The 25470-nt window shown below is 46.5% G+C and overlaps 1 protein-coding gene across 1 annotated transcript; it reads right to left on the reverse strand.

Annotated features, from left to right (window-relative positions):
• Positions 1-8508: 8508 nt before the first annotated feature.
• On the reverse strand, positions 8509-9944 carry LOC123399417. Its single transcript, XM_045093829.1, has 2 exons — positions 8790-9944; positions 8509-8697 (listed from the first exon to the last, which is right to left on the reverse strand). Exons 1-2 carry the CDS (start codon positions 9896-9898, stop codon positions 8649-8651), a joined length of 1158 nt encoding a protein of 385 aa, XP_044949764.1. The 5' UTR covers positions 9899-9944; the 3' UTR covers positions 8509-8648.
• Positions 9945-25470: the final 15526 nt, after the last annotated feature.

Here is a 25470-nt window from a genome sequence, read left to right on the forward strand (position 1 = left end):
CCATGTACTCTGCTTCACATGTAGAATCTGCTATGACGCTTTGCTTGGAACTGCACCAGCTTACTGCACCCCCATTAAGAATAAATACGTATCCGGTCTGCGACTTAGAGTCGTCCGGATCTGTGTCAAAGCTTGCATCGACGTAACCTTTTACGACGAGCTCTTCGTCACCTCCATATACGAGAAACATCTCCTTAGTCCTTTTCAGGTACTTCAGGATATTCTTGACCGATGTCCAGTGATCCACTCCTGGATTACTCTGGAACCTACCCGCCATACTTATGGCCAGGCTAACATCCGGTCTAGTGCACATCATCGCATACATGATAGAACCTATGGCTGAAGCATAGGGGACGGAGCGCATATGCTCTCTATCTTCATCAGTTGCTGGGCACTGAGTCTTACTCAATCTTGTACCTTGTAAAACTGGCAAGAACCCTTTCTTGGACTGTTCCATTTTGAACCTTTTCAAAACTTTATCAAGGTATGTGCTTTGTGAAAGTCCTATTAGGCGTTTCGATCTATCCCTATAGATCTTAATGCCTAGAATGTAAGCAGCTTCTCCTAGGTCTTTCATAGAGAAACTTTTATTCAAGTAACCTTTTATGCTCTCCAAAAGCTCTACGTTGTTTCCAATCAGTAATATGTCATCCACATATAATATTAGAAACGCCACAGAGCTCCCACTCACTTTCTTGTAAATACAAGATTCTCCAACCACTTGTATAAACCCAAATGCTTTGATCACCTCATCAAAGCGTTTGTTCCAACTCCGAGATGCTTGCACCAGTCCATAAATGGATCGCTGGAGCTTGCACACCTTGTCAGCATTTTTAGGATCGACAAAACCTTCGGGTTGCATCATATACAACTCTTCCTTAAGGAAACCGTTAAGGAACGCCGTTTTGACATCCATCTGCCAGATTTCATAATCGAAAAATGCAGCTATTGCTAACATGATTCTGACGGACTTAAGCATCGCTACGGGTGAGAAACTCTCATCGTAGTCAACTCCTAGAACTTGTGAAAAACCCTTTGCCACAAGACGTGCTTTATAAACGGTCACATTACCGTCAGCGTCCGTCTTCTTCTTAAAAATCCATTTGTTCTGAATAGCCTTGCGGCCCTCAGGTAGTATCTCCAAAGTCCACACTTTGTTCTCATACATGGATCCTATCTCGGATTTCATGGCTTCTAGCCATTTGTTGGAATCTAGGCCCACCATTGCTTCTTCATAATTTGCAGGTTCATTGTTGTCTAACAACATGATTGATAAGACGGGATTACCGTACCACTCTGGAGCAGCGCGTGATCTCGTCGACCTGCGTGGTTCAACAGAAACTTGAACTAGAGTATCATGATCATCATCATTAACTTCCTCCTCAACTGGCGTCGCAACGACAGAGGTTTCCCCTTGCCCTGCGCCACCATCCAGAGGGATGAGAGGTTCGACAACCTCGTCAAGTTCTATCTTCCTCCCACTCAATTCTCTCGAGAGAAACTCCTTCTCGAGAAAAGTTCCGTTTTTAGCAACAAACACTTTGCCCTCGGATTTGAGATAGAAGGTGTACCCAACTGTCTCTTTTGGGTAACCTATGAAGACGCATTTTTCCGCTTTGGGTTCCAGCTTTTCAGGCTGAAGCTTTTTGACATAAGCATCACATCCCCAAACTTTAAGAAACGACAACTTTGGTCTTTTGCCATACCACAGTTCGTATGGTGTCGTCTCAACGGATTTTGATGGTGCCCTATTTAAAGTGAATGCAGCTGTTTCTAATGCATAACCCCAAAATGATAACGGCAAATCAGTAAGAGACATCATAGATCGCAACATCTCTAACAAAGTACGATTACGACGTTCGGACACACCATTACGCTGTGGTGTTCCAGGCGGTGTTAACTGCGAAACAATTCCACACTGTCTTAAGTGAGTACCAAACTCGAAACTCAGATATTCACCCCCACAATCAGACCGTAGGAACTTGATCTTCTTGTTACGATGATTTTCCACTTCACTCTGAAATTGCTTGAACTTTTCAAATGTTTCAGACTTGTGCTTCATCAAGTAGACATAACCATATCTACTTAAATCGTCAGTGAAGGTGAGAAAATAACGATATCCGCCGCGTGCCTCCACGCTCATCGGACCACACACATCGGTATGTATGATTTCCAACAAGTCACTTGCACGCTCCATTGTTCCGGAGAACGGAGTCTTAGTCATCTTGCCCATGAGGCATGGTTCGCACGTGTCAAGTGAATCAAAGTCAAGTGACTCCAAAAGTCCATCAGCATGGAGTTTCTTCATGCGCTTTACACCAATATGACCCAAGCGGCAGTGCCACAAAAATATGGCGCTATCATTGTTTACTCTAACTCTTTTGGTCTCAATGTTATGTATATGCGTATCGCTATCGAGATTCAATATGAACAATCCTCTCACATTCGGTGCATGACCATAAAAGATGTTACTCATAGAAATAGAACAACCATTATTCTCAGACTTAAAAGAGTAACCGTCTCGCAATAAACAAGATCCAGATATAATGTTCATGCTCAACGCAGGCACTAAATAACAATGATTTAAGTTCATCACTAATCCCGATGGTAGTTGAAGTGACACTGTGCCGACGGCGATTGCGTCAACCTTGGAACCGTTTCCTACGCGCATCGTCACTTCGTCTTTCGCCAGCCTTCGTCTATTACGCAGTTCCTGCTTCGAGTTGCAAATGTGAGCAACAGAACCGGTATCGAATACCCAGGCACTACTACGAGAGCCGGTTAAGTACACATCAATAACATGTATATCAAATATACCTGATTTTTCTTTGCCCGCCTTCTTATCTGCCAGATACTTGGGGCAATTGCGCTTCCAGTGACCCATACCCTTGCAATAGAAGCACTCTGTTTCAGGCTTAGGTCCAGCCTTGGGTTTCTTCGGCGGATTGGCAACAGGCTTGCCGCTCTTCTTCGAATTGCCCTTCTTGCCTTTGCCGTTTCTCTTGAAACTAGAGGTCTTGCTCACCATCAACACTTGATGCTCTTTACGGAGTTCAGACTCTGCGACTTTCAGCATCGCAAACAACTCGCCGGGAGACTTGTTCATCCCTTGCATGTTGTAGTTCAACACAAAGCCTTTATAGCTTGGCGGCAGTGATTGAAGGATTCTGTCAGTGATAGCTTCTTGCGGGAGTTCAATCCCCAGTTCGGCTAGACGGTTTGAGTATCCAGACATTTTGAGCACATGTTCACTCACAGACGAGTTTTCCTCCATCTTGCAAGCATAGAATTTATCGGAGGTCTCATACCTCTCGATCCGGGTGTTCTTCTGAAAGATAAACTTCAACTCCTGGAACATCTCAAATGCTCCATGACGCTCAAAGCGACGTTGAAGTCCCGGTTCTAAGCCATACAAGACTGCACATTGAACTATTGAGTAGTCCTCCTTACGCGCTAACCAAGCGTTCTTAACATCCTGATCAGCCGTAGCGGGTGGTTCATCTCCTAGCGCAGCATTAAGGACATAATCCTTCTTTCCAGCTTGTAAGATAAGCTTAAGATTACGAGCCCAGTCTACAAAGTTGCTTCCATCATCTTTCAACTTAGCTTTCTCTAGGAACGTATTAAAATTCAGGATGACACTTGCGTGAGCCATGATCTACAACACAAATATATTCAAAGTGGACTTAGACTATGTTCAAGATAATTAGAGTTCAACTTAATCAAATTATATGCTAAACTCCCACTCAAAAAGTACATCTCTCTAGTCATTTGAGTGGTTCATGATCCACTTACACTATCCCAAGTCCGATCATCACGTGAGTCGAGAGTAGTTTCAGTGGTAAGCATCCCTATGCTAATCATATCAACTATATGATTCATGATCGACCTTTCGGTCTCATGTGTTCTGAGGCCATGTCTGCACATGCTAGGCTCGTCCAAGCTTAACCCGAGTGTTCCGCGTGCGCAACTGTTTTGCACCCGTTGTATGTGAACTTTGAGTCTATCACACCCGATCATCACGTAGTGTCTCGAAACGACGAACTGTAGCAACGGTGCACAGTCGGGGAGAACACAATTTCGTCTTGAAATTTCAGTGAGAGATCACCTCATAATGCTACCGTCGTTCTAAGCAAAATAAGGTGCATAAAAGGATTAACATCACACGCAATTCATAAGTGACATGATATGGCCATCATCACGTGCTTCTTGATCTCCATCACCAAAGCACCGGCACGATCTTCTTGTCACCGGCGCCACACCATGATCATCCATCAACGTGTTGCCATCGGGGTTGTCGTGCTACTTATGCTATTACTACTAAAGCTACATCCTAGCAAAATAGTAAACGCATCTGCAAGCACAAACGTTAGTATAAAGACAACCCTATGGCTCCTGCCGGTTGCCGTACCATCGACGTGCAAGTAGATATTTCTATTACAACATGATCATCTAGTACATCCAATATATCACATCACATCATTGGCCATATCACATCACAATCATACCCTGCAAAAACAAGTTAGACGTCCTCTAATTTTGTTGTTGCATGTTTTACGTGGTGACCAAGGGTATCTAGTAGGATCGCATCTTACTTACGCAAACACCACAACGGAGATCTATGAGTTGCTATTTAACCTCATCCAAGGACCTCCTCGGTCAAATCCGATTCAACTAAAGTTGGAGAAACCGTCACTTGCCAGTCATCTTTGAGCAAAGGGGGTTACTCGTAACGATGAAACCAGTCTCTCGTAAGCGTACGAGTAATGTCGGTCCAAGCCGCTTCAATCCAACAATACCGCGGAATCAAGAAAAGACTAAGGAGGGCAGCAAAACGCACATCACCGCCCACAAAACCTTTTGTGTTCTACTCGAGAAGACATCTACGCATGAACCTAGCTCATGATGCCACTGTTGGGGAACGTGCATGGGAAACAAAAATTTTCCTACGCGCACGAAGACCTATCATGGTGATGTCCATCTACGAGAGGGGATGAGTGATCTACGTACCCTTGTAGATCGTACAGCAGAAGCGTTAGAGAACGCGGTTGATGTAGTGGAACGTCCTCACGTCCCTCGATCCGCCCCGCGAACAATCCCGCGATCAGTCCCACGATCTAGTACCGAACGGACGGCACCTCCGCGTTCAGCACACGTACATCTCGACGATGATCTCGGCCTTCTTGATCCAGCAAGAGAGACGGAGAGGTAGAAGAGTTCTCCGGCAGCGTGACGGCGCTCCGGAGGTTGGTGATGATCTCGTCTCAGCAGGGCTCCGCCCGAGCTCCGCAGAAACGCGATCTAGAGGAAAAACTATGGAGGTATGTGGTCGGGTAGCCGTGAGAAAGTCGTCTCAAATCTGCCCTAAAAGCCCCATATATATAGGAGGAGGGAGGGGGACCTTGCCTTGGGGTCCAAGGGACTCCCAAGGGGTCGGCCGAGCCAAGGGGGGGAGGACTCCCCCCCCCAAACCGAGTTGGACTTGGTTTGGTGGGAGGAGTCCCCCTCCCTTCCCAGTTCTTCCCTCCTTTTTTTTTCTTTTCCTTTGATTTCCTTTCCTTGGCGCATAGGCCCCCTTGGGGCTGTCCCACCAGCCCACTAAGGGCTGGTGTGTCTCCCCAAAGCCTATGGGCTTCCCCGGGGTGGGTTGCCCCCCCCCCCCCCGGTGAACTCCCGGAACCCATTCGTCATTCCCGGCACATTCCCGGTAACTCCGAAAACCTTCCGGTAATCAAATGAGGTCATCCTATATATCAATCTTCGTTTCCGGACCATTCCGGAAACCCTCGTGACGTCCGTGATCTCATCTGGGACTCCGAACAACATTCGGTAACCAACCATATAACTCAAATACGCATAAAACAACGTCGAACCTTAAGTGTGCAGACCCTGCGGGTTCGAGAACTATGTAGACATGACCCTAGAGACTCCTCGGTCAATATCCAATAGCGGGACCTGGATGCCCATATTAGATCCTACATATTCTACGAAGATCTTTATCGTTTGAACCTCAGTGCCAAGGATTCGTATAATCCCGTATGTCATTCCCTTTGTCCTTTGGTATGTTACTTGCCCGAGATTCGATCGTGAGTATCCGTATACCTATTTCAATCTCGTTTACCGGCAAGTCTCTTTACTCGTTCCGTAATACAAGATCCCGCAACTTACACTAAGTTACATTGCTTGCAAGGCTTGTGTGTGATGTTGTATTACCGAGTGGGCCCCGAGATACCTCTCCGTCACACGGAGTGACAAATCCCAGTCTTGATCCATACTAACTCAACTAACACCTTCGGAGATACCTGTAGAGCATCTTTATAGTCACCCAGTTACGTTGCGACGTTTGATACACACAAAGCATTCCTCCGGTGTCAGTGAGTTATATGATCTCATGGTCATAGGAATAAATACTTGACACGCAGAAAACAGTAGCAACAAAATGCCACGATCAACGTGCTACGTCTATTAGTTTGGGTCTAGTCCATCACGTGATTCTTCCAATGACGTGATCCAGTTATCAAGCAACAACACCTTGTTCATAATCAGAAGACACTGACTATCATCGATCAACTGGCTAGCCAACTAGAGGCATGCTAGGGACGGTGTTTTGTCTATGTATCCACACATGTAAATGAGTCTTCATTCAATACAATTATAGCATGGATAATAAACTATTATCTTGATACAGGAATTATAATAATAACTATACATTTATTATTGCCTCTAGGGCATAATTCCAACAGACTGGCATCTGGATCCGGAGAGGATTCCGGTGTGGGCCGTGCCACGGTCGACGTGGGTGCATGCGGAGGAGGTGACCAAGCGAAGACATCTGCTGACGGCGGAGCAGCGGCGAGACCCCACATACGCGGACGACTCCCCTAACTAGGAGGTGTGTTTCGCGGTGGAGCACAAGGAGCAGCGCCGCCGTGGCGTGCGCCAAGTGCAGCCAGGAGGCCCTCCACCGCCCCCGCCTATCGTCGGCGATGAGGACTAGGAGCCTGAGGCCGCCTACCAGGCGGCGCTCGCTGGTGTCCTCTGCGACAGCGAGGAAGAAGCGCGACGCATGGCCGAAGAGGAGGCGACGTACCAGCATCAGCTCGCGGAGGCCATGGCACTGTCGGCCGCCGGCGACTGCGTCGTGCCACCTCCGCCGGAGCCCGAGCCCGGGCCCGCGCTGCCGCGGCAGGTCTACCAGTGGATTGGCGTCGTCCAGGAGTTCGGCAGCGCGCCGCCCATCTGGCTGGGCGCGACCCCGCTGCAGGAGCAGGCCTACCTCGAGCACTGGAGGTCGGTGCTCCTGCAGGCGGAGCACGCCGAAGGCCTGCGGCTCATGTAGCTGGAGAAGGAGGAAGAGGAGGAGCGACGGGAGGCGGAGGAGGAGGAGCGTGCTCGTGCTGCTGCGCTACCACCACCACCATCACAGCCCGTGCCGGCGGGGCAGACGACGGAGGCGCAAGCAGCTGCGCTCTGGAACTCGACGTTCCCCTGGGCCAGCCCTACGCCAACGCTGTTCGACCTCACCGGCCCCGATAACGACGACGACGACGCCTAGGGTTGCATGGACACAATTTTAGTTTTTTTATTTAATATAATGCAGACGCGACGCGTGGACTATTGCCCGTCTTCGTGGCCGTCTTTTAATGTTTAATTATGTATCATGTCTTTTTTTCTCGTCGGCAAAAAATGGATCCGGTCAGCATTGGGCGTACGAGCTAACTCATTTGCGAAAATGGACGTTCGTGTCCGCTTGGCCGACCCAAACGAACAAAAAGCGAACGAAATCGCCGTTCGTTTGGATCGATCCGTTGGTTGAAGTTGTCCTTAGAGAACCAAGATACATCAGAGAGGTGAATCACAAAATGCGAGGTAGTGAAAGCGAGGTGAAGTGAACCTGATCACACCTGATGACCACCCTCCTCGTACTGCCCTATAAGCCCTTCCATGGCTGCATACTTGCTACAGCTCACACTTCTCTGCTGAAGCATGCGTGCGTGCCAGGCTAAGACCAATATTTGTGACTGCCAGTCTACTCTCTACTCTCTAGGCACTATGCACCCTATGCATATAGGCAGTATCTTATTTTTCGCCTCAAAGTAATAGTAAGTTCGTTTCAAGATATTTGCATGAATCCTACTCACTCTGTTCCTAAATATAAGTCTTTTTAGAGATTTCACTAGAAGACTACATAAGGAGCAAAATGAGTGAATGTACACTCTAAAGTATGTCTATATACATCCGTATGTAGTCTTTTAGTGAAACATCTAAAAAGACTTATATTTAGGAACGGAGGGAGTAGTAGTGAATCTGTAGCTATATGCCGGCTACAGTGGGTAATTCTTGGATTGATCATATATATATTCACACATTAGCACAGATGCATGCATCAGTCTTCTGCAGACATAGCTAGCTTAGCTAGTCGTTTGATGACGAGATCCTACAAGACCACGGTAAAGTCGTAGCAAAAAACAGAAATTATAGAGATCCAAAGTTACCCAGCACAGAAAACATGCAATAAATAAAACAGTTTGCATCCATGCAGCAAGTATTTGCAATCTGAAGAGGAGCCTTAATTTAATTTCCATTATTCCGAGGTACAGTGAAATGATGAACTGTCAATTCTCCCCTGAGATATGATGGTTGCCATGTCATGAGAACCAATCCGCATTCCATCCTTCGATCTCTCCGATGTCCATACTGCAAAAAAAATCAAAAATTAAGACCCCCTTATTACTAGACTACTTTTTGCACCTTAATTTAATTTTTGGGCCTCATTATAGGTAGCTTACCATGGAAAGGACACGTCTTGGCGGCAGTACTCATCACTCAGATGCATCCCCATGGAGTCCGCCTTGCAAGTCTCCTGCGCCACCGTGGCCCCATCGTCGCCTTCGCCATGTTCCACGCTCTCGAGTAGCCTACTCCACCACGCCGATGTGGCCAGGTTCACGGTGTCGCTCCACTCGATGTCATGCCGCTCCCCAGCCGAGTGGATCGCCGCCATCTCCTCCTCGTCCAGCACCCGGTGCAGCGACTGTGAGGTGTTCTCGGCAGCAGCAGACGCCATGTCCTGGCTCACCATCGTCGCCGGCGGCGGAGAGGAGTAGACAGAATAGGAGGAAGCAGGTGATGGTTGTTGGACCAATGAAGGAGGATCAAAGGAGCTGCTAGTAGCAGTGAAGTTGTTGGCATCTTCGCCAGCAACACCACCACCAAAGCCATCGAAGGTCAGGTTGAGCCCTAGTGGCTGCGTAGGCAACGGCACCAACTGATCTAAAGCATCTACCATGGGAAGCATGGGTACAACTACAGGTGTGTGGTAAGGGAGGAGTGGAGGAGATGAATAATAAGAGTAACCACTGTTGCTTGTTGATGTGGAGTATGCGAATGGGGAACTGCTGTGTAAGTAATCTGAGAAGGGACCATATGAGCTCATGCCGGGTGCACTAAAAGCTACCCTATTATCTTGCACTACCTGGACCTCTTGCTGATGTTGCAATTGTTGCACAAGTTGTTGCTGTTGCTGCTGCTCCTTGGCTTCTCTCATGGAGGCTCTGTGGATCTTGAGAGCGGTGACGATCTCTCGCCTGGCCTCCGCCATGTTGAGTAGCCTCTCCTGGTATGGCCTGCTCGTGTGGAGCCTCCTCCTCACCTGCTTCTTGTGTGGCTGCTGTTGCTGTAGAGATGGTGGTGTAGTTTGTGAGCCTTGTTGCTCTTCTTGGTATGATTTGGTGCCCATGGTTATGTGGTGGTGGTCTCTGGATCTTGCCGTCGATGAGGAGCTAAGATGCTTCACAAGGCTCCTAATGTAAGCCCCTGAGAGGTGTGGCTCCTCTTGCTTGTTGTTGTTGGTCTTTGAAGAGGAGCAACTGATAGGAGCTATCCTCTGGTTCCTCATCTCTGTGTTTCTCTCTTTCTAGATGGTGAGGTGGATTCTCTTTCTTGCTAAGGGAACATGGAGGGTATGGGAAGGTAGGGGGAGGGAGATGGGGATGATATATATAGAGTGGTACTAGAAAAAAGCACTTGCAGATTGTTAGGATGCCATGCATGCTATCCCTTTGACAATGCATGTCATGCATATGCATGGTAGCTAGGTAGGCTGGCATATAGTGTAGCTAGAGAAGGCAGCACCCGCAACTGTGGGTCATCGTTTTGGTACTTGAATAGCATTGACTCTTAGACGAGTCTAGGGAAAGTCTACCCCACATCAAAGGGATATATGTGTAATATGTCTTGGCATTCAGGGTCAAAGAGGTCTGCTAACATTGGAGGATAATGATATTACAACATTACGGCAAGAAAAATGGTGGAGTTACATACAAGTTTACTAGTAGTACGTATAAGATTTTATTAGGGCATCCCCAACGATGACTGGCAAGCCGGATACCACATATGTCCACGGACGGGGGTATTCCAGGGACACTGATGCATAAGACGGACATTCAACGCTATCTTCATACATTTCAAATCAAGTTTAAAAAAGGATAAAATTCATGCAAATCGGATGATTTTAACTGAAGTTCAGACATAATTTAGATAATACAGTCGATATTTCGACTGTTTAACTAAAAACTAGAGAAAAACTCCAAAAACCTATACCGGACAACCACCATGTATGCGTGGCTGCCCTGCCATGCCGCACCGCCGTTGCGGTACGTCCCGTCTTTGTTGCCATTGTCCCTCCAATGCAGAAGGGCGCCGGAGGGCCGCCTCAGCCTTGTCCGGAGGCTTCCTGACGCTCGCAGAGGAGCCGTTGGGCCTCCTCCAGCTCAGTGCGGAGGGCCTCCAAGGCCAAAGGAGACGGTGCCCGTAGAGCTCTAACGATAGCCTTGACCCTGCTGGGGTTATCGGGGGAGTCGCTAAGATACCATTCCTCGCATATCTTCACGATCTCGTCGTCCAAGCGGCGGCGGCGAACGACCGTCTCTATGGTGGTGATGGAGTGGTCAAGGGCCCACACAAAGGTTATGTCCGGGTTGTGGGGGATCCACTCTGGTGCCGTGTCGGACTTGGCGAACGCGGAGCGGCGAGTGGCGTTGCGACGGCCGTACCGCACATATTATCTCGTCATGCGTTCCTGCTTGGACACGATCCGAGGTAGTGGAGGAGGAGGCACCGCACCTTCGTGGTTGCGGGCAGTATATCCTCTTGTATGGGGTGGCGGTTGCGACAAGGGGGCAACACTGGCCCATCAATGTTGGTGTACCGGCTATGCATCCGGGGCGACGCTAGCTCGTCCTTGACGCGACGGATGCGCTGGGGACGCGGTATCCTCCTTGATTTGGCCACCGATGTGGAGGCCATGGTTGTGCGGAGGGAACGTGTGTTCCTCCTTGACCCGTTGGAGGGGCAGCCGGCTCCCGCTTCACGCGGACGCAGGTCGGGGACGGTGGCTTTCCTTGACATACGCCGGTGATGATGGTGACAGGCCCATCTAACAAAGTGATCGCTCCATCTTGATCTCCATCTGATGGATAAATTCTTTGTCTATCAGATTGTCCTCCATGAGGATAGCGGGCCGCAATTGGTCCTCCTGTCGAAGGAGTAACTATCTCCTACTTTTCGGAGGAGTCGTCTGCCATGGATGCTGAGGGACCCAGGGAGCAAGGACAGAGGGCCAAGAACGGCCTGATGATGAACTACCACCGCCTTCGCCTGTCATCATGGATAACCATGAATTTGGCCTTGCCGCTTGGCTCGGGGAGGAGGAAGGTCTTGGGAACGGAGTTGAGGAGGGGGGAGCGGGGCTCGGTAATGGGGAGTGTGGATGTCTGCTTCGCCGACACATGTCTTAAATAGCCACGACCAGACGAAGGGCCGGCCAGCCCACGTCAATGCGGCGCAGTGGTTGGAGTTGTTTTCTCCGGACGCGGCGATCTCATTGAAGCGGCGACGCTCACGTTCGTCAGCGCCTCCCTCCGTACGGTCACATTACACGACATCAATGTCGTTCGCTGTATGCTCAAGGCCGGCATGAATGCAATGCGGCAATCGGCGCGAGCGCTTGATGAAAAGCGTAGGAGAGGCGACGGTCGTCAGAAGCGGACGCGGGCCGATGCGTGTTGGATGGTAAAGCACGTCTGAATTGTGGATTGGACGTTTGTGGGTGGTTTAAGGATCCGCGGTGGAGATGCCCTTACGTCAAAATGGTCAGAGCATACACATCTTCAGGACATCTAGATATAAACATAAATAATACCTCAAGTCACTTTTATTCAGCAAAACCGCAACAGAAATTCAATCATACCAACTCTATTTGCTTACATTGACTCTCTTTTTTGTGGACTGTTGGAACAAGGAGAAGAAAATTTACATCAAGACCCCCACATGCATATTTTTCCCAAAAAGAAAAGAAGATCTTTTTTTTTTTTGCCAAGAGACCAGAACATGCATCTAGCATGCATGCACTAGATATAAACATTTGCACATGGACGTTTGCAGTGCCAAGCACAATACATGCATTCGCACTTGGATGGAAAGCAAGTCAAATACATGCAGCTTGTTTCAAATATGGCCAACCCTTCTGCTGCAGAAAACCGACTCGGTAAAGCAATAAGACTCGTCAACCAATCACATGAAGATAAGCGGGTGCTCTAGGAATAGATGTGCACGATTTCTTCAACCCTTTCATGGACCGATTGACATCCACAGATAACACGTACGTACGAACATTGGCTATACAAAGATGATCAATGGTCTATATCATCGAGCCTTCAAGTGCAGTCCCTCCCATCCCTGCGTGTGCCCTCTACTTAATTGCTGATTGAATGATTGGCTATATACATGTACGGGTCGTCTAGCTACTAGTGGATATCTGTACAAACTAGAGAAAAAGGCATTGTAACGTATGTATCTATCCAAAGGGCCGAAAAGAAGGTACTAGATAGTGGATGTCCTCACAGGGAATCTTTTCATCTAATTCCGTATTTCTAGTATTTAACAAATTTCTAGTTTTCTGGATTTTGTATTAGTAGATAGGTAAATACCAAAAATAATTTTTTAGTAAAATCCAAATATTATTTGCGAAAAAAAACAAAGAATTTAATATAACAAGAATGACAAAAAAGAAAGGCTTCAAGAAACAAATAGTTACAAAATCAAAATGGAATTAAACTGACGGTTCAAGTTTCACAGCTTCTTTGTTCCTACCAGTATCAAATAGCATCTCACTTTTCCAATTAATTTCCACTTTCAAACAATATGCCAACAAAAGTGCATTATGTTTCTCTACAAAGATTGAATGGTGGTTCACGTCAATTTTATAAATATTCAGACATATTTCAATTAATTTCAGAAACATTCAACATACATTTCACATGAATTTCAATTATTTTAGTCATATTTCAATCAATTACAAAAACATTTCACACACGTTTCAACCAACCAAGTCATATTCAACCAATTTCAGAAACATTTCATATAGGACAAAAGGTCATTATTTCAAGCAGCCTACAAATAAAATTCGTTTTTGCACACATGTTCCAAATATTGCATTCATATTTCAATAAATTTTGGAAACTATTCATGAACCTTTCACACAAATTTCAATTAATTCAGACAAATATCGATATTGTATCATATTATTAAAAATTGGGAAACTAGTAGTTCAGACTTTTTCATGATTTTAAATTTTATTTTGAGGTTATCAAGAATTGAAATTTATTAATTTTGTACAATTTGATACCATCAATATACTTTTTTTATATTTATCAGTATTTCCCAAAATACCCTTTAAGTGCATTGTATTGGAAAAATATCCAAATACCTCATCAACAAACTCAAAGCGAGTAACATCAATGGTGCATTCCCCGTTCTGCCAGGTAGCGGAGCCGTTCGAAAATCCTGGTTCACGTACTGTCAATTAACTGATTGGGGAAGCTCAATTGCATGCTCGAAAACTGAATTACTCAAGTACATCGTCCATCTGCACTAGTGAAAAACGGGTCTTTGGCCGGGACCCTTTAGTCCGGGCCTGCCTCTGGGCCGGGACTAAAGGCCCGGCCACGTCGCCCCAATTCTCAATGCCTCCCTCGAGGCTTTAGTCCCGGCCCGTAAGGAGCCTTTAGTCCCGGTTCGTGTCCCAAACCGGGACTAAAGGGCTACGCGGTGGGCAGCCCGCATGTGCGCCACCTTTAGTCCCGGTTTGTGTTTCAAACCGGGACTAAAGTCCTCTGCCTATATATAGCACAGCCCCCCTCTCCCCTCTTGCTTGCATTTTTCTTGGATGGAGGATTGTGGGTGGGTGCTAGCTCTCCACTTTTTTTGATGCACTAGAGGTGTTTGTTGAAATGTGTGTTAGAGCGATGCCGCTTTAGTTCACCGAACACAACTACGATATGAGATGCCTAAGCCACGCTTAAACCTCTTCCTCTTTATTTCTACTTATTCTAAAAGGTTAGCAACTATATTTCCTCGTTTAGACCGTGCAGTACTAATTTTTAGGATCATGATTGTATTTGATATACTGTCGTATAACACAGATGAGCCATCCGTGGATGTACGGTGATCGACGCACAGCCGCTTACAGAGAAGGCGTGCATTCTTTTCGAGATGCAGCCGATGCGAACAAGCATGGTGGTGGCTATATGTTTTGTCCATGTGTTGAATGTCGGAATGAGAAGGATTACACTTCCTCAAGAGTCATTCAGAGCCACCTGCTTCGGTCCGGTTTTATGTCGGGCTATCATGTTTGGACCAAGCACGGAGAAAGAGGGGTTATGATGGAAGACGACGATGAAGAAGAAGAGAACGGTGATGAAAACTATCGATCTATGTTCCCTGAGTATGCTGATACCGCAATGGAAGACAATGAAGAAGAAGATCAGGATGAAGAACGGGAACCAGATGAGACCGCTGATGATCTTGGCCAGGTCATTTCTGATGCACGGCGAGGTTGCGACACAGAAAAGGAGAGGTTGCAGTTCGAGCAGATGTTACAGGACCACAAGAAATTGTTGTACCCAACTTGTGAAGATGGCCAGAAGAAGCTGGGTAGCACACTGGAATTGCTGAAGTGGAAGGCAGAGACCGGTGTGACTGACTCGTCATTCGAAGAGTTGCTGGTACTGATGAAGAAGATGCTTCCAAGAAAGAACGAATTGCCCGCCAGCACGTACGAAGCAAAGAAGCTTGTCTGCCCCCTAGGATTAGACGTGCAGAAGATACATGCATGCCCTAATGACTGCATCCTCTACCGCGGTGAGAAGTACGATAATATGGATAAATGCCCGGTATGCACTGCATTGCGGTATAAGATCAGAAAAGATGACCCTGGTGATATTGAGGGCGAGCCACCCAGGAAGAGGGTTCCTGCCAAGGTGATATGGTATGCTCCTATAATACCACGGTTGAAACGTCTGTTCAGAAATAAAGATCATGCGAAGTTGTTGCGATGGCACATGGAAGATCGTATGAAAGACGATAAGTTGAGGCACACCGCTGATGGTCGGCAGTGGAGAAAAATCGAGAGAGAGTTCCCGAGATTTGCAGCTGACGCAAGGAACTTATGGTTAGGTCTGAGTACACATGGCATGAATCCTTTTGGGGAGCAGAGTTGCAGTCACAGCACCTGGCCCGTTACTCTATGTATCTACAACCTTCCTCCTTGGTTGTGCATGAAGCGGAAGTTCATTATGATGCCAGTGCTTATACAATGTCCAAAGCAACCCGGCAACGATATTGATGTGTACCTAAGGCCATTAGTTGATGAACTTTTACAACTGTGGGCCGAACCAGGTGTACGTGTGTGGGACGAGCACAAACAAGAGGAATTTGACCTTCGAGCGTTGCTTTTCGTAACCATCAATGATTGGCCTGCTCTTAGTAACATTTCAGGACAGTCAAACAAGGGATACGATGCACGCACGCACTATTTGGATCAGACAGAAAGTATATATCTGGACAAATGTAGGAAGAATGTGTACCCGTACAATCGTCGTTTTCTTCCGCCCAAGCACCCCTTAAAGAAAAAAAGGCAAGCATTTCAATGACAAGGCAGAACCCCGAGGGAAGCCTGTCACCCGTACTGGTGCAGAAGTATTTGATATGGTCAAAGATTTAAAAGTAATCTTTGGAAAGGGTCCTGGCAGCCAACCTGTTCCTAATGGCCCTCATAAGCGCGTACCCATGTGGAAGAAGAAATCTATATTTTGGGAGCTACCCTACTGGGAAGTCCATGAGGTCCGCTCGGCAATCGACGTGATGCACCTGTCGAAGAATCTCTGCGTGAATATTCTAGGCTCCTTGGGCTTGTATGAGAAGACAAAAGATACACCGGAAGCACGGGAGGACCGGGAACGTCATAAAGGAAGAGATGGCATGCATCCAGGACAGTTTCAAGGGCGTGCCAGCTACGCCTTTACTAAGGAAGAGAAGGAAATCTTCTTTGAAGTCCTTTTCAGTATCAAGGTCCCGACTGGCTTCTCGTCGAATATAAAGGGAATCGTAAATATGAAAGACAAAAAATTCCAAAACCTAAAGTCTCATGACTGCCACGTGCTTATGACGCAATTGCTTCCGGTTGCATTGAGGGGAATTCTACCGGAAAATGTTCGCCTGGCAATTGTGAAGGTATGTACATTCCTCAATGCAATTTCTCAGAAGGTAATTGATCGAGAAAGTCTATCAGGGTTACAGATTGATGTGGTCCAATGTCTGGTCAGCTTTGAGTTGTTGTTCCCACCATCCTTCTTCAATATAATGACACACCTCCTAGTTCACCTAGTCGAAGAGATTAGAATTCTCGGTCCTGTGTTTCTACACAATATGTTCCCCTTCGAGAGGTTCATGGGAGTCTTAAAGAAATATGTTCGTAACCGTGCTAGGCCAGAAGGAAGCATCTCCAAGGGCTATGGAATAGAGGAGGTCATTGAGTTTTGTGTGGACTTTCTTCCTGACCTTAAGCCGATTGGTGTTCCTGAATCTCGGTATGAGGGTAGGCTGACAGGAAAAGGCACACTAGGAAGGAAAGCAAAAGTATGTATGGACGGGCATTCTTTCTCTCAAGCACACTACACAGTTCTACACAATTCTACCGTGGTGGCTCCGTATATCGTGAGACACAAGAATATTCTACGCTCCGAAAACCCGGGGAAGGCTGACTCTTGGATTAAAGGGGAACACGAGAAGACTTTCGGCAGTTGGTTGCAGACACATCTCATGAATGACGACACCGTTGGAGATGAGCTGTACTGTTTGGCCAGGCCACCATCTTCGACTATATGTACTTTCCAAGGGTATGAGATAAATGGGAATACATTTTACACGGTTGCCTAAGATAAAAAGAGCACCAACCAAAATAGTGGTGTCCGCTTTGATGCAACAGACGAGAATGGGCACTGTTTGGAAACATATTACGGGTACATAGAGGAGATATGGGAACTTGACTATGGACCTACTTTTAAGATCCAAAAGTACGGGTGCAAATGGGTGAAGCTGACAGGAGGCGGGGTAGTTGTAGACCAAAAGTACGGCATGATAACAGTGGATCTCAACAATCTTGTGTACATGGACGAACCATTTGTCCTAGCCAATGATGTCGCTCAGGTTTTCTATGTGAAGGACATGTCTACAAAAACGAGAAAAAAAAATCAGCAAAAGAAGATATCGTCCGATGAGCCAAAACGCCACATAGTTCTTTCAGGGGAAAGAAACATCGTGGGAGTAGATGACAAGACAGACATGTCAGAAGATTATAATAACTTTCATGAAATTCCGCCCTTCAAAGTGAAAACTGACCCAAGCATCCTACTGAATGATGACGATTCTCCATGGCTACGAACCAGAAGAAAACAGAAATAATAGATAGGAATATTGGTGCAATAATGTAATAATGTATTAAACCTTTTATGTAATGCATGTATGGAATGTACTAAATTTCGAACACTTTTCATTTACATAGTATCCATGTAAGAGATGAGTTCTCGTTCGAAACCCTGATACTTCGAGAGAGATTGTCCGTTTTGTACACGAAGTGCATCCAGTTTTTGTCGTAGCCCTCTCAACTTTTTAACACATGCTATGTGGGTGAAATGATGATAGCATGGCAACTTTCAACATTTTCAGAGTTCATATGTAGTGCTTTTCAATTTCAGGGTTAAATTGGCGATTCATCTCTATTATGAAATTAAATATATCAAAAAACCATTGCAGAACATATGACCAAATTAATACAAGTTCATCATCACATTAAAGCCAAAGAACAGTAGTGATCAAATGTTATTATTGTAAAAAATAAATAAATAAAGTTCTCTCATAAAACAACATACAACTATGTAAAACATTTAAATGCAACAACAAACGCGATCAAAATCGCAACTAAGGTAACAATTGACCCAACAACATAATGATACCAAGCCTCTTTATCAATGGCATATTTTCTAATATTCCTAATCTTCAAGCGCATTTCATCCATCTTCAAGCGCATTGCATCCATCTTCAACCGCATCGCATCGATCTTCATCTTGCGATCATTGATGACATCGGCGACATGCAACTCTAGTTCCATATTCTTATCCTTAATTATTTTTAATTTTTTCTTCAAGTATTTGTTTTCTTTTTCAACCAAATTTAACTTCTCGACAAGAATTTTTATGTGGGTTGGAATTTCCGTTCACATACCTCCTAGATTAAAAATAATATATGTCACGTTGGTCGTCATAATTGTCATAAACACTAAATAAAACAAATAGTTATAAAAGATAATATATACCACATCCGAATCATAGACAGGACGAGGGCCGACGGAGGCGGATACCAAAACCATCGCACTATATAATAACAAAAAATAATGAAAGTTAGTAATTTATACAAGTATGTATCTAAATCATACAAGTAAGATTTTTTTTCTTTTAAAAAGAAGATAAGAACAAGAGGCTCATAACGGTGATGCTCGCGACGAGATTGGCACGGGGCGATCGACAATGGTGAGGACGGGCACGGGACGACACCCTACGCATGTGCAGACTCTAAGAAGTTAATTTGAGCATTTGAAATGAGCTACACTAGCAGTGACAAATGAAAGGATGAAGTAGCTAACCTTTTAAAACACTTGTGCAGTTGGTGCACGGCCAAACCTAGACAAATATTAAGGAAAATGGAGCTTGGAGGTCGAGCTTGGAGAGGAGAAAGATTAAGTAGAGTGGCTCGGGCATTTCATCGAACACGTCATGTGCATGAACTAGAGTGGCAAGAGCATGGCATGGTCACACTTCAACAACCAAAAAACAGGGGATATGGTGGGCAGGGGCGAGGGTTTATATAGGCAACACTTTAGTCCCAGTTCTTGCCACGCCCCGGGACTAAAGGCCCCTGCTTCCCGCCTTCTGGTCTGCCGAAAAAGGGCCTTTAGTCCTGGGTCGTGGCTCCACCCGGGACTAAAGGGTGTCTTTAGTCCCGGTTCGAGCCACGCCCCGGGACTAAAGGCCCCTGCTTCCCGCCTTTTGGTCTGCCGAAAAAGGGCCTTTAGTCCCGGGTCGTGGCACCACCCGGGACTAAAGGGGTCTTTAGTCCCGGATCGAGCCCCGAACCGGGACTAAAGATCCACGTGTATAAGCGGGAGTTAGAAAATTTCGAACCCAAATCGTCCATTTCTCTTCTTCTTCCTCTCGTTCTCCTGCCCGACGCGGCACAGCGACGAACTCGACGACGCCGTCAGGCTGCCCGCCGTCCTGCTCGCCGCCGCCTGTCGTCCTGCTCGCCGCCGCCGTCCTCCTCGCCGCGCGCCTCCCTCCTCGCCGCACGCCGCCGTCCTCCTCGCCGCGCGCCGTCGACACCTCCGGCCGGTAAGCCCCCCGCCCCCTCCTCCCCAACACTCCGGCCGGTAGAAGAAAAGAAGAAAAAGGAGAAGAAAAGAAGAAAAAGGAGAAGAAAGGAAGAAAAAGGAGAAGAAAAGAAGAAAAAGGAGAAGAAAGGAAGAAAAAGGAGAAGAAAGGAAGAAAAAGGAGAAGAAATTAAGGAAGAAAAAGGGAAGGAGAAGAAAAGAAGAAAAAGGAGAAGAAAAGAAGAAAAAGGAGAAGAAAACAAGAAAAAGGGAAGAAAGGAAGAAAAAGGAGAAGAAAGGAAGAAAAATGAGAAGAAAGGAAGAAAAAGGGAAGAAAAGAAGAAAAAGATTTTTTTTGTCATTTAATTCCTATTGTTATTAGGTTTGTGCTAGATTATTAGGGTTAGTAATATGTAGAATTAGGAAAAAGGAAAATAAGAAGAGGAGGAGAAGAAAAGAAGAAAGGAGAATAAGAAGAGGAGGAGAGGAGAAGAAGAGGAAAAATAGAAGAGGAGAAGTAGAAGAAGAGAAAAAATTAGAAGAGGAGGAGAGGAGAAGTAGAAGAAGAGAAGAGGAGAAGTAGTAGAAGAAGAGGAGAAGTAGAAGTAGAAGAAGAAGTAGAAGAAGAGGAGAAATAGAAGAAGAGGAAAAATTAGTTTAGGGTTACAAGAAGAAGAAATAATTTGTTTGTCATTTAATTTTGCTATTGTATAGTTTATATGCTTAAGTGTTAATAGTGTTTCTTAGATTATTGCTTAATTTTGCTATTGTATATGCTTAAGTGTTAATAGTTTAATTTTGCTATTGTATATGCTTAAGTGTTAATAGTTTATTTTTAGCAAGAAAATTAATAGAACTAGTTTAATTTTGCTATTGTATATGCTTAAGTGTCCGGGACTGGGCTCCGCCCGGCTGGTATTTTAGAGTTTAGGTTCTTCCCAAGACCCGGGACTAAAGGTCCTCCTATATAAAACGACACTTCGAAGTTTCCAACCCCTCTTATATAGTTTGTTAGTTTATTAGTTAATCAAATGTCCGTTTTTTGCAGAACTATGGATCCACATATTAGGAACCTCGAAGAGGAAGAACTTCTCGAAGATATAATCAAAGACGGCCCCGACGTTGAACCAGCTGTATCTCCGTCGTCATATCTAAACGCCTCCGGATATGGAATGGAGGTCGAGCGACACGAAGATGAAGCCGATGGGGCAGGAGATAGGTCCAATGACGGAGAAGGTGATAGCTCCACTGTTGGAGAAGCCGGTGGAGAAGCCGTTGAAGAAATAATAAAGTCCGGCGAGGTATACATATGAAGTTCGACAATCACTTGTAATATGTGAAAAATATTGGAGATAGCTCTATATTGTATACATATACATTCATTTAACGAATGTTTCTCCCTCTTAGGCCTCCACATCGAGCAAATCTACGAAACAAGACCCGACTAGAAAGTTGGATGCACGGACGCATTACACCTTTGAGGTGATATTGCCTACGGGCGAACCCAAGCTTCCTAAGAATGCTGCTGACACATTCAAGAAGCAATGCGAAGTTCTCGTTAGGGATCACGTCCCGATCAGCGTTCGGGAGTGGAACAAGCGCAAAGGGGAAGCCGATAGTGACTATGTCGCCGAAAGGTACAAAGATAATCTTTGGAATGATCTCATGTCACATTTCAACCTGCCAGAATGTGAGAATGAAGACGCCGCAGACAAACTGAGGGCCAAAGTCAAGAAGTGGACTCTAAAGAAGATGGCCGAACTATTCCGTAGCTGGAAGAAGAAGCTATGGAAAAACTATCTGAAGACAAAGAAAGTGCCAGTATTCGAGGGCTATCTAGCCAAGCAGGCGAATCACTGGAAGGCATTTCAAGAGTACAAGGAGTCAGAAGATGCCCAGGCATTATCAGAAAAGAACAAGATAAATGCTGACAAGAAGAAATATCACCACAAGCTAGGGCCAGGGAGCTATGAGACTGCCATCCCAAAGTGGGATAAGAAAGAGCAAGATCTGCTAGATAAAGGCATCGTACCTGAACCACTCCGTGATGAGTGGGAATTGAGAGCAAGAAATTGGTTCCTTGCGCATGGTGGGTCGTACGACGAAAAAACAGGGGACCTCATCTGTAGTGACGGTCTTAGGATATCCAGGGAGAATTGGAAAAGGATAGTGAAAGAAATTAAGGAGGGAAAAAGAAAGTTCACTGCAGATAGAGAGAAAGATTTGCTCACACTAGTCCTCGGCAATGACGAACATGGAGGACGAACGCGAGGCTTCGGTCCTTCTTACCCGTGGTGGCTTGGGTTTGCCAGAGACCAAGACACTTACAGAAACCGAGAGAGAGCAAAGAAGCGGCAGCAGGATGAGGAGAATGACAAGTTCAACCAGTTGCTTGCCAGGATTAACGAGCAACAGAAGCAGATTGATGAGCTTAGAGGAGTAGCGCGCCAGGAAGATCCTGCACTTGATATTACCGGCGCCCCATCTAAGCGGAAAAGCAGCGTGGCTGAATCTGAGGCCCCGCCCGATGATGCACGAAGAATGATAGAGGGCGGTCCCGGCTACCCCGTGGATGGAATCAAGGAGTCAACATCATGTGAACTCCATCAGAAATTCAAGAACATATCCATGAAGGTGGCCGTCGGACAAGCTTTACCTTCTGGCCCTGATGCACGCTGGCATGGCCGTGAGATTCCAGCTGGCTTTGCTAAGATCGGGGTGGATGAAATCCTGACAGGGTTTCATGATATGGAGCTCGACATAGCTGGACCCGAAGATGAGAGCACACTCGGGGAAGTACTGGGTGGAGTCATCCTATGGGACAAGAACTACATCAAGCTTCCAGGCTCGGCCCCAAGGACAACACCGCCTCCGAGTCATCGCAGGTCACCTACACCTCCATTACCTCCAATCCCTCCACATGACGTCGGCCAGCACAACACGAGTCCATCTCGATCACTGTCGCCGGACTTGGGTCGTCCGTCTCCGCCACCGCCCGCTCCGGATACTAAGCGGGAGCGTGCCACCAAGAACACTCCGCCGACGATTCCTAAGCCACGGAGCCCCCCAAAGCGCAAACGGTCGCCCCTCCCAAAGGTACATCATGCTAATCTTCCTATCAAACCTTATGATCGTACCCCCGAGGAAAACGTCAGGATAGCAAAGGAACATCATGATGCGCAGATGAAAAAGAAGGAACCTGAGCCCTGCCCGGAATACACCGAGAAGCAAATAGCATTTGCAAAATACTTCACGATCCTTCCATCACAGTATGACTTACACCATAAGCCTGATGACTATACACGCACATTGCAGAAGGAAGTGAAAAAGAGCAGATCACCTCCAAGCCCTCCACATGACGTCGGCCAGCACAACACGAGTCCATCTCGATCACCGTCGTCGGACTTGGGTCGTTCGTCTCCACCGCCGCCCGCTCCGGATACTAAGCAGGAGCGTGCCACCAAGAACGCTCCGCCGACGATTCCTAAGCCACGGAGCCCCCCAAAGCGCAAACGGTCGCCCCTCCCAAAGGTACGTCATGCTAATCTTCCTATCAGACCTTATGATCGTACCCCCGAGGAAAATGCCAGGATAGCAAAGGAACATCATGATGCGCAGATGAAAAAGAAGGAACCCGAGCCCCGCCCGGAATACACCGAGAAGCAAATAGCATTTGCAACATACTTCACGACCCTTCCATCACAGTATGACTTACACCATAAGCCTGATGACTATACACGCACATTGCAGAAGGAAGTCAAAAAGAGAAGATCACCTCCAAGCCCTCCACCAGACGTCGGCCAGCACAACACGAGTCCATCTCGATCACCGCCGCCGGACTTGGGTCGTCCGTCTCCGCCGCCGCCCGCTCCGGATACTAAGCGGGAGCGTGCCACCAAGAACGCTCCGCCGACGATTCCTAAGCCACGGAGCCCCCCAAAGCGCAAACGGTCGCCCCTCCCAAAGGTACGTCATGCTAATCTTCCTATCAGACCTTATGATCGTACCCCCGAGGAAAATGCCAGGATAGCAAAGGAACATCATGATGCGCAGATGAAAAAGAAGGAACCCGAGCCCCGCCCGGAATACACCGAGAAGCAAATAGCATTTGCAAAATACTTCACGACCCTTCCATCACAGTATGACTTACACCATAAGCCTGATGACTATACACGCACATTGCAGAAGGAAGTCAAAAAGAGAAGATCACCTCCAAGCCCTCCACATGACGTCGGCCAGCACAACACGAGTCCATCTCGATCACCGCCGCCGGACTTGGGTCGTCCGTCTCCGCCGCCGCCCGCTCCGGATACTAAGCGGGAGCGTGCCACCAAGAACGCTCCGCCGACGATTCCTAAGCCACGGAGCCCCCCAAAGCGCAAACGGTCGCCCCTCCCAAAGGTACGTCATGCTAATCTTCCTATCAGACCTTATGATCGTACCCCCGAGGAAAATGCCAGGATAGCAAAGGAACATCATGATGCGCAGATGAAAAAGAAGGAACCCGAGCCCCGCCCGGAATACACCGAGAAGCAAATAGCATTTGCAAAATACTTCACTACCCTTCCATCATAGTATGACTTACACCATAAGCCTGATGACTATACACGCACATTGCAGAAGGAATTGAAAAAGAGCAGATCACGTGCAAGTGCAAGTGGGAGCAAATCAAGTTCAACTACAAGCAAGAAAAAATCAGACGTTCCTCAGCTTGGACAACAGGCCAAACAGTCGATCCCACCCCTCAAGGTGTTAACCGAGAATGTTCCCCCTCCGGTGCAGGGGCTAGCTTTTGAAATAGCAAAGGAGTTGGCAGCTGAATGTGGTGTCTCGGTTGAAGATTTGCTGGCTTCCCAAGACGACAGGATACCCAAGGCTGTGGTAGCCCCTAAGCCACAGTTTGTCATGGGTGAGCCTTGGGTCAGCAAAGATGATCTCCCAACAAATATGCGTTACTTGCATCAATGGTACTTAAGTGAATCAAAGAATGGGAGAACGATGATCGTGATGAGTGTCCCACGGGAGTACTACGGCCGCCCCGAAGAAATCCATATCGACTTTGATGAACTCTTCCAGATGTACAATGGCGACGCCCTCGACAAATCGCTTATGAGTTGCTATTGTCTGTAAGTTTTTCAATTCATTGTCTACATATAACTTGTTTAGTTATTTCAATTCATTGTCTATATATAACTTGTACTCTATTATGCAGAATGAAGATTCTGGATTGTAAAAGTAAGAACATCCTAAATATTGGGTTTATTGACCCAGATAAAATACATATAGCGACACTAACTGATTATCCCAAGGAGACGGAGGAAAACCTTCTAAGGTTTCTAACAGATCAAAATTTCTGTGACCACATACTGTTTCTATACAACTTCAGGTGAGGGTCTTTACTCTGTTATGTCCATTCACTTATAAGTGTAATTGATAAGTTACTGACACACACACACACACACACACACATATATATATATATATACATGTGCAGCTTCCATTGGATTCTGTTGGACATTCAAATTGATAAGGGAAGAGTTGATGCCTTCGACCTATTATCGAGACCCTTGGAACAGTTCCAAAGCCTGCAGGACATGCTCCAAGGGTAATTTCAATCATTCTTGCGCTCTATCGGTCTCTTTCGATGATTTTCTGATATATCAATTAATGAAAAACTTAGCAAATCATTATCCTTGTCGGGCAGGGTT

Source organism: Hordeum vulgare, chromosome 5H (genome assembly GCF_904849725.1).
Source record: "Hordeum vulgare subsp. vulgare chromosome 5H, MorexV3_pseudomolecules_assembly, whole genome shotgun sequence".
In the NCBI taxonomy this organism is placed as follows: Eukaryota; Viridiplantae; Streptophyta; class Magnoliopsida; order Poales; family Poaceae; genus Hordeum; species Hordeum vulgare.

What these genes read in the sequence shown, in the direction of transcription:
- LOC123399417 (XM_045093829.1), bottom strand. Translation starts at nt 9,898, where the DNA reads ATGAGGAACCAGAGGATAGCTCCTATCAGTTGCTCCTCTTCAAAGACC. An exon ending in CAAGACGTGTCCTTTCCATG is followed by an intron (nt 8,698 to 8,789) that starts GTAAGCTACCTA and finishes TTTTTTTTGCAG; the next exon opens with TATGGACATCGGAGAGATCG.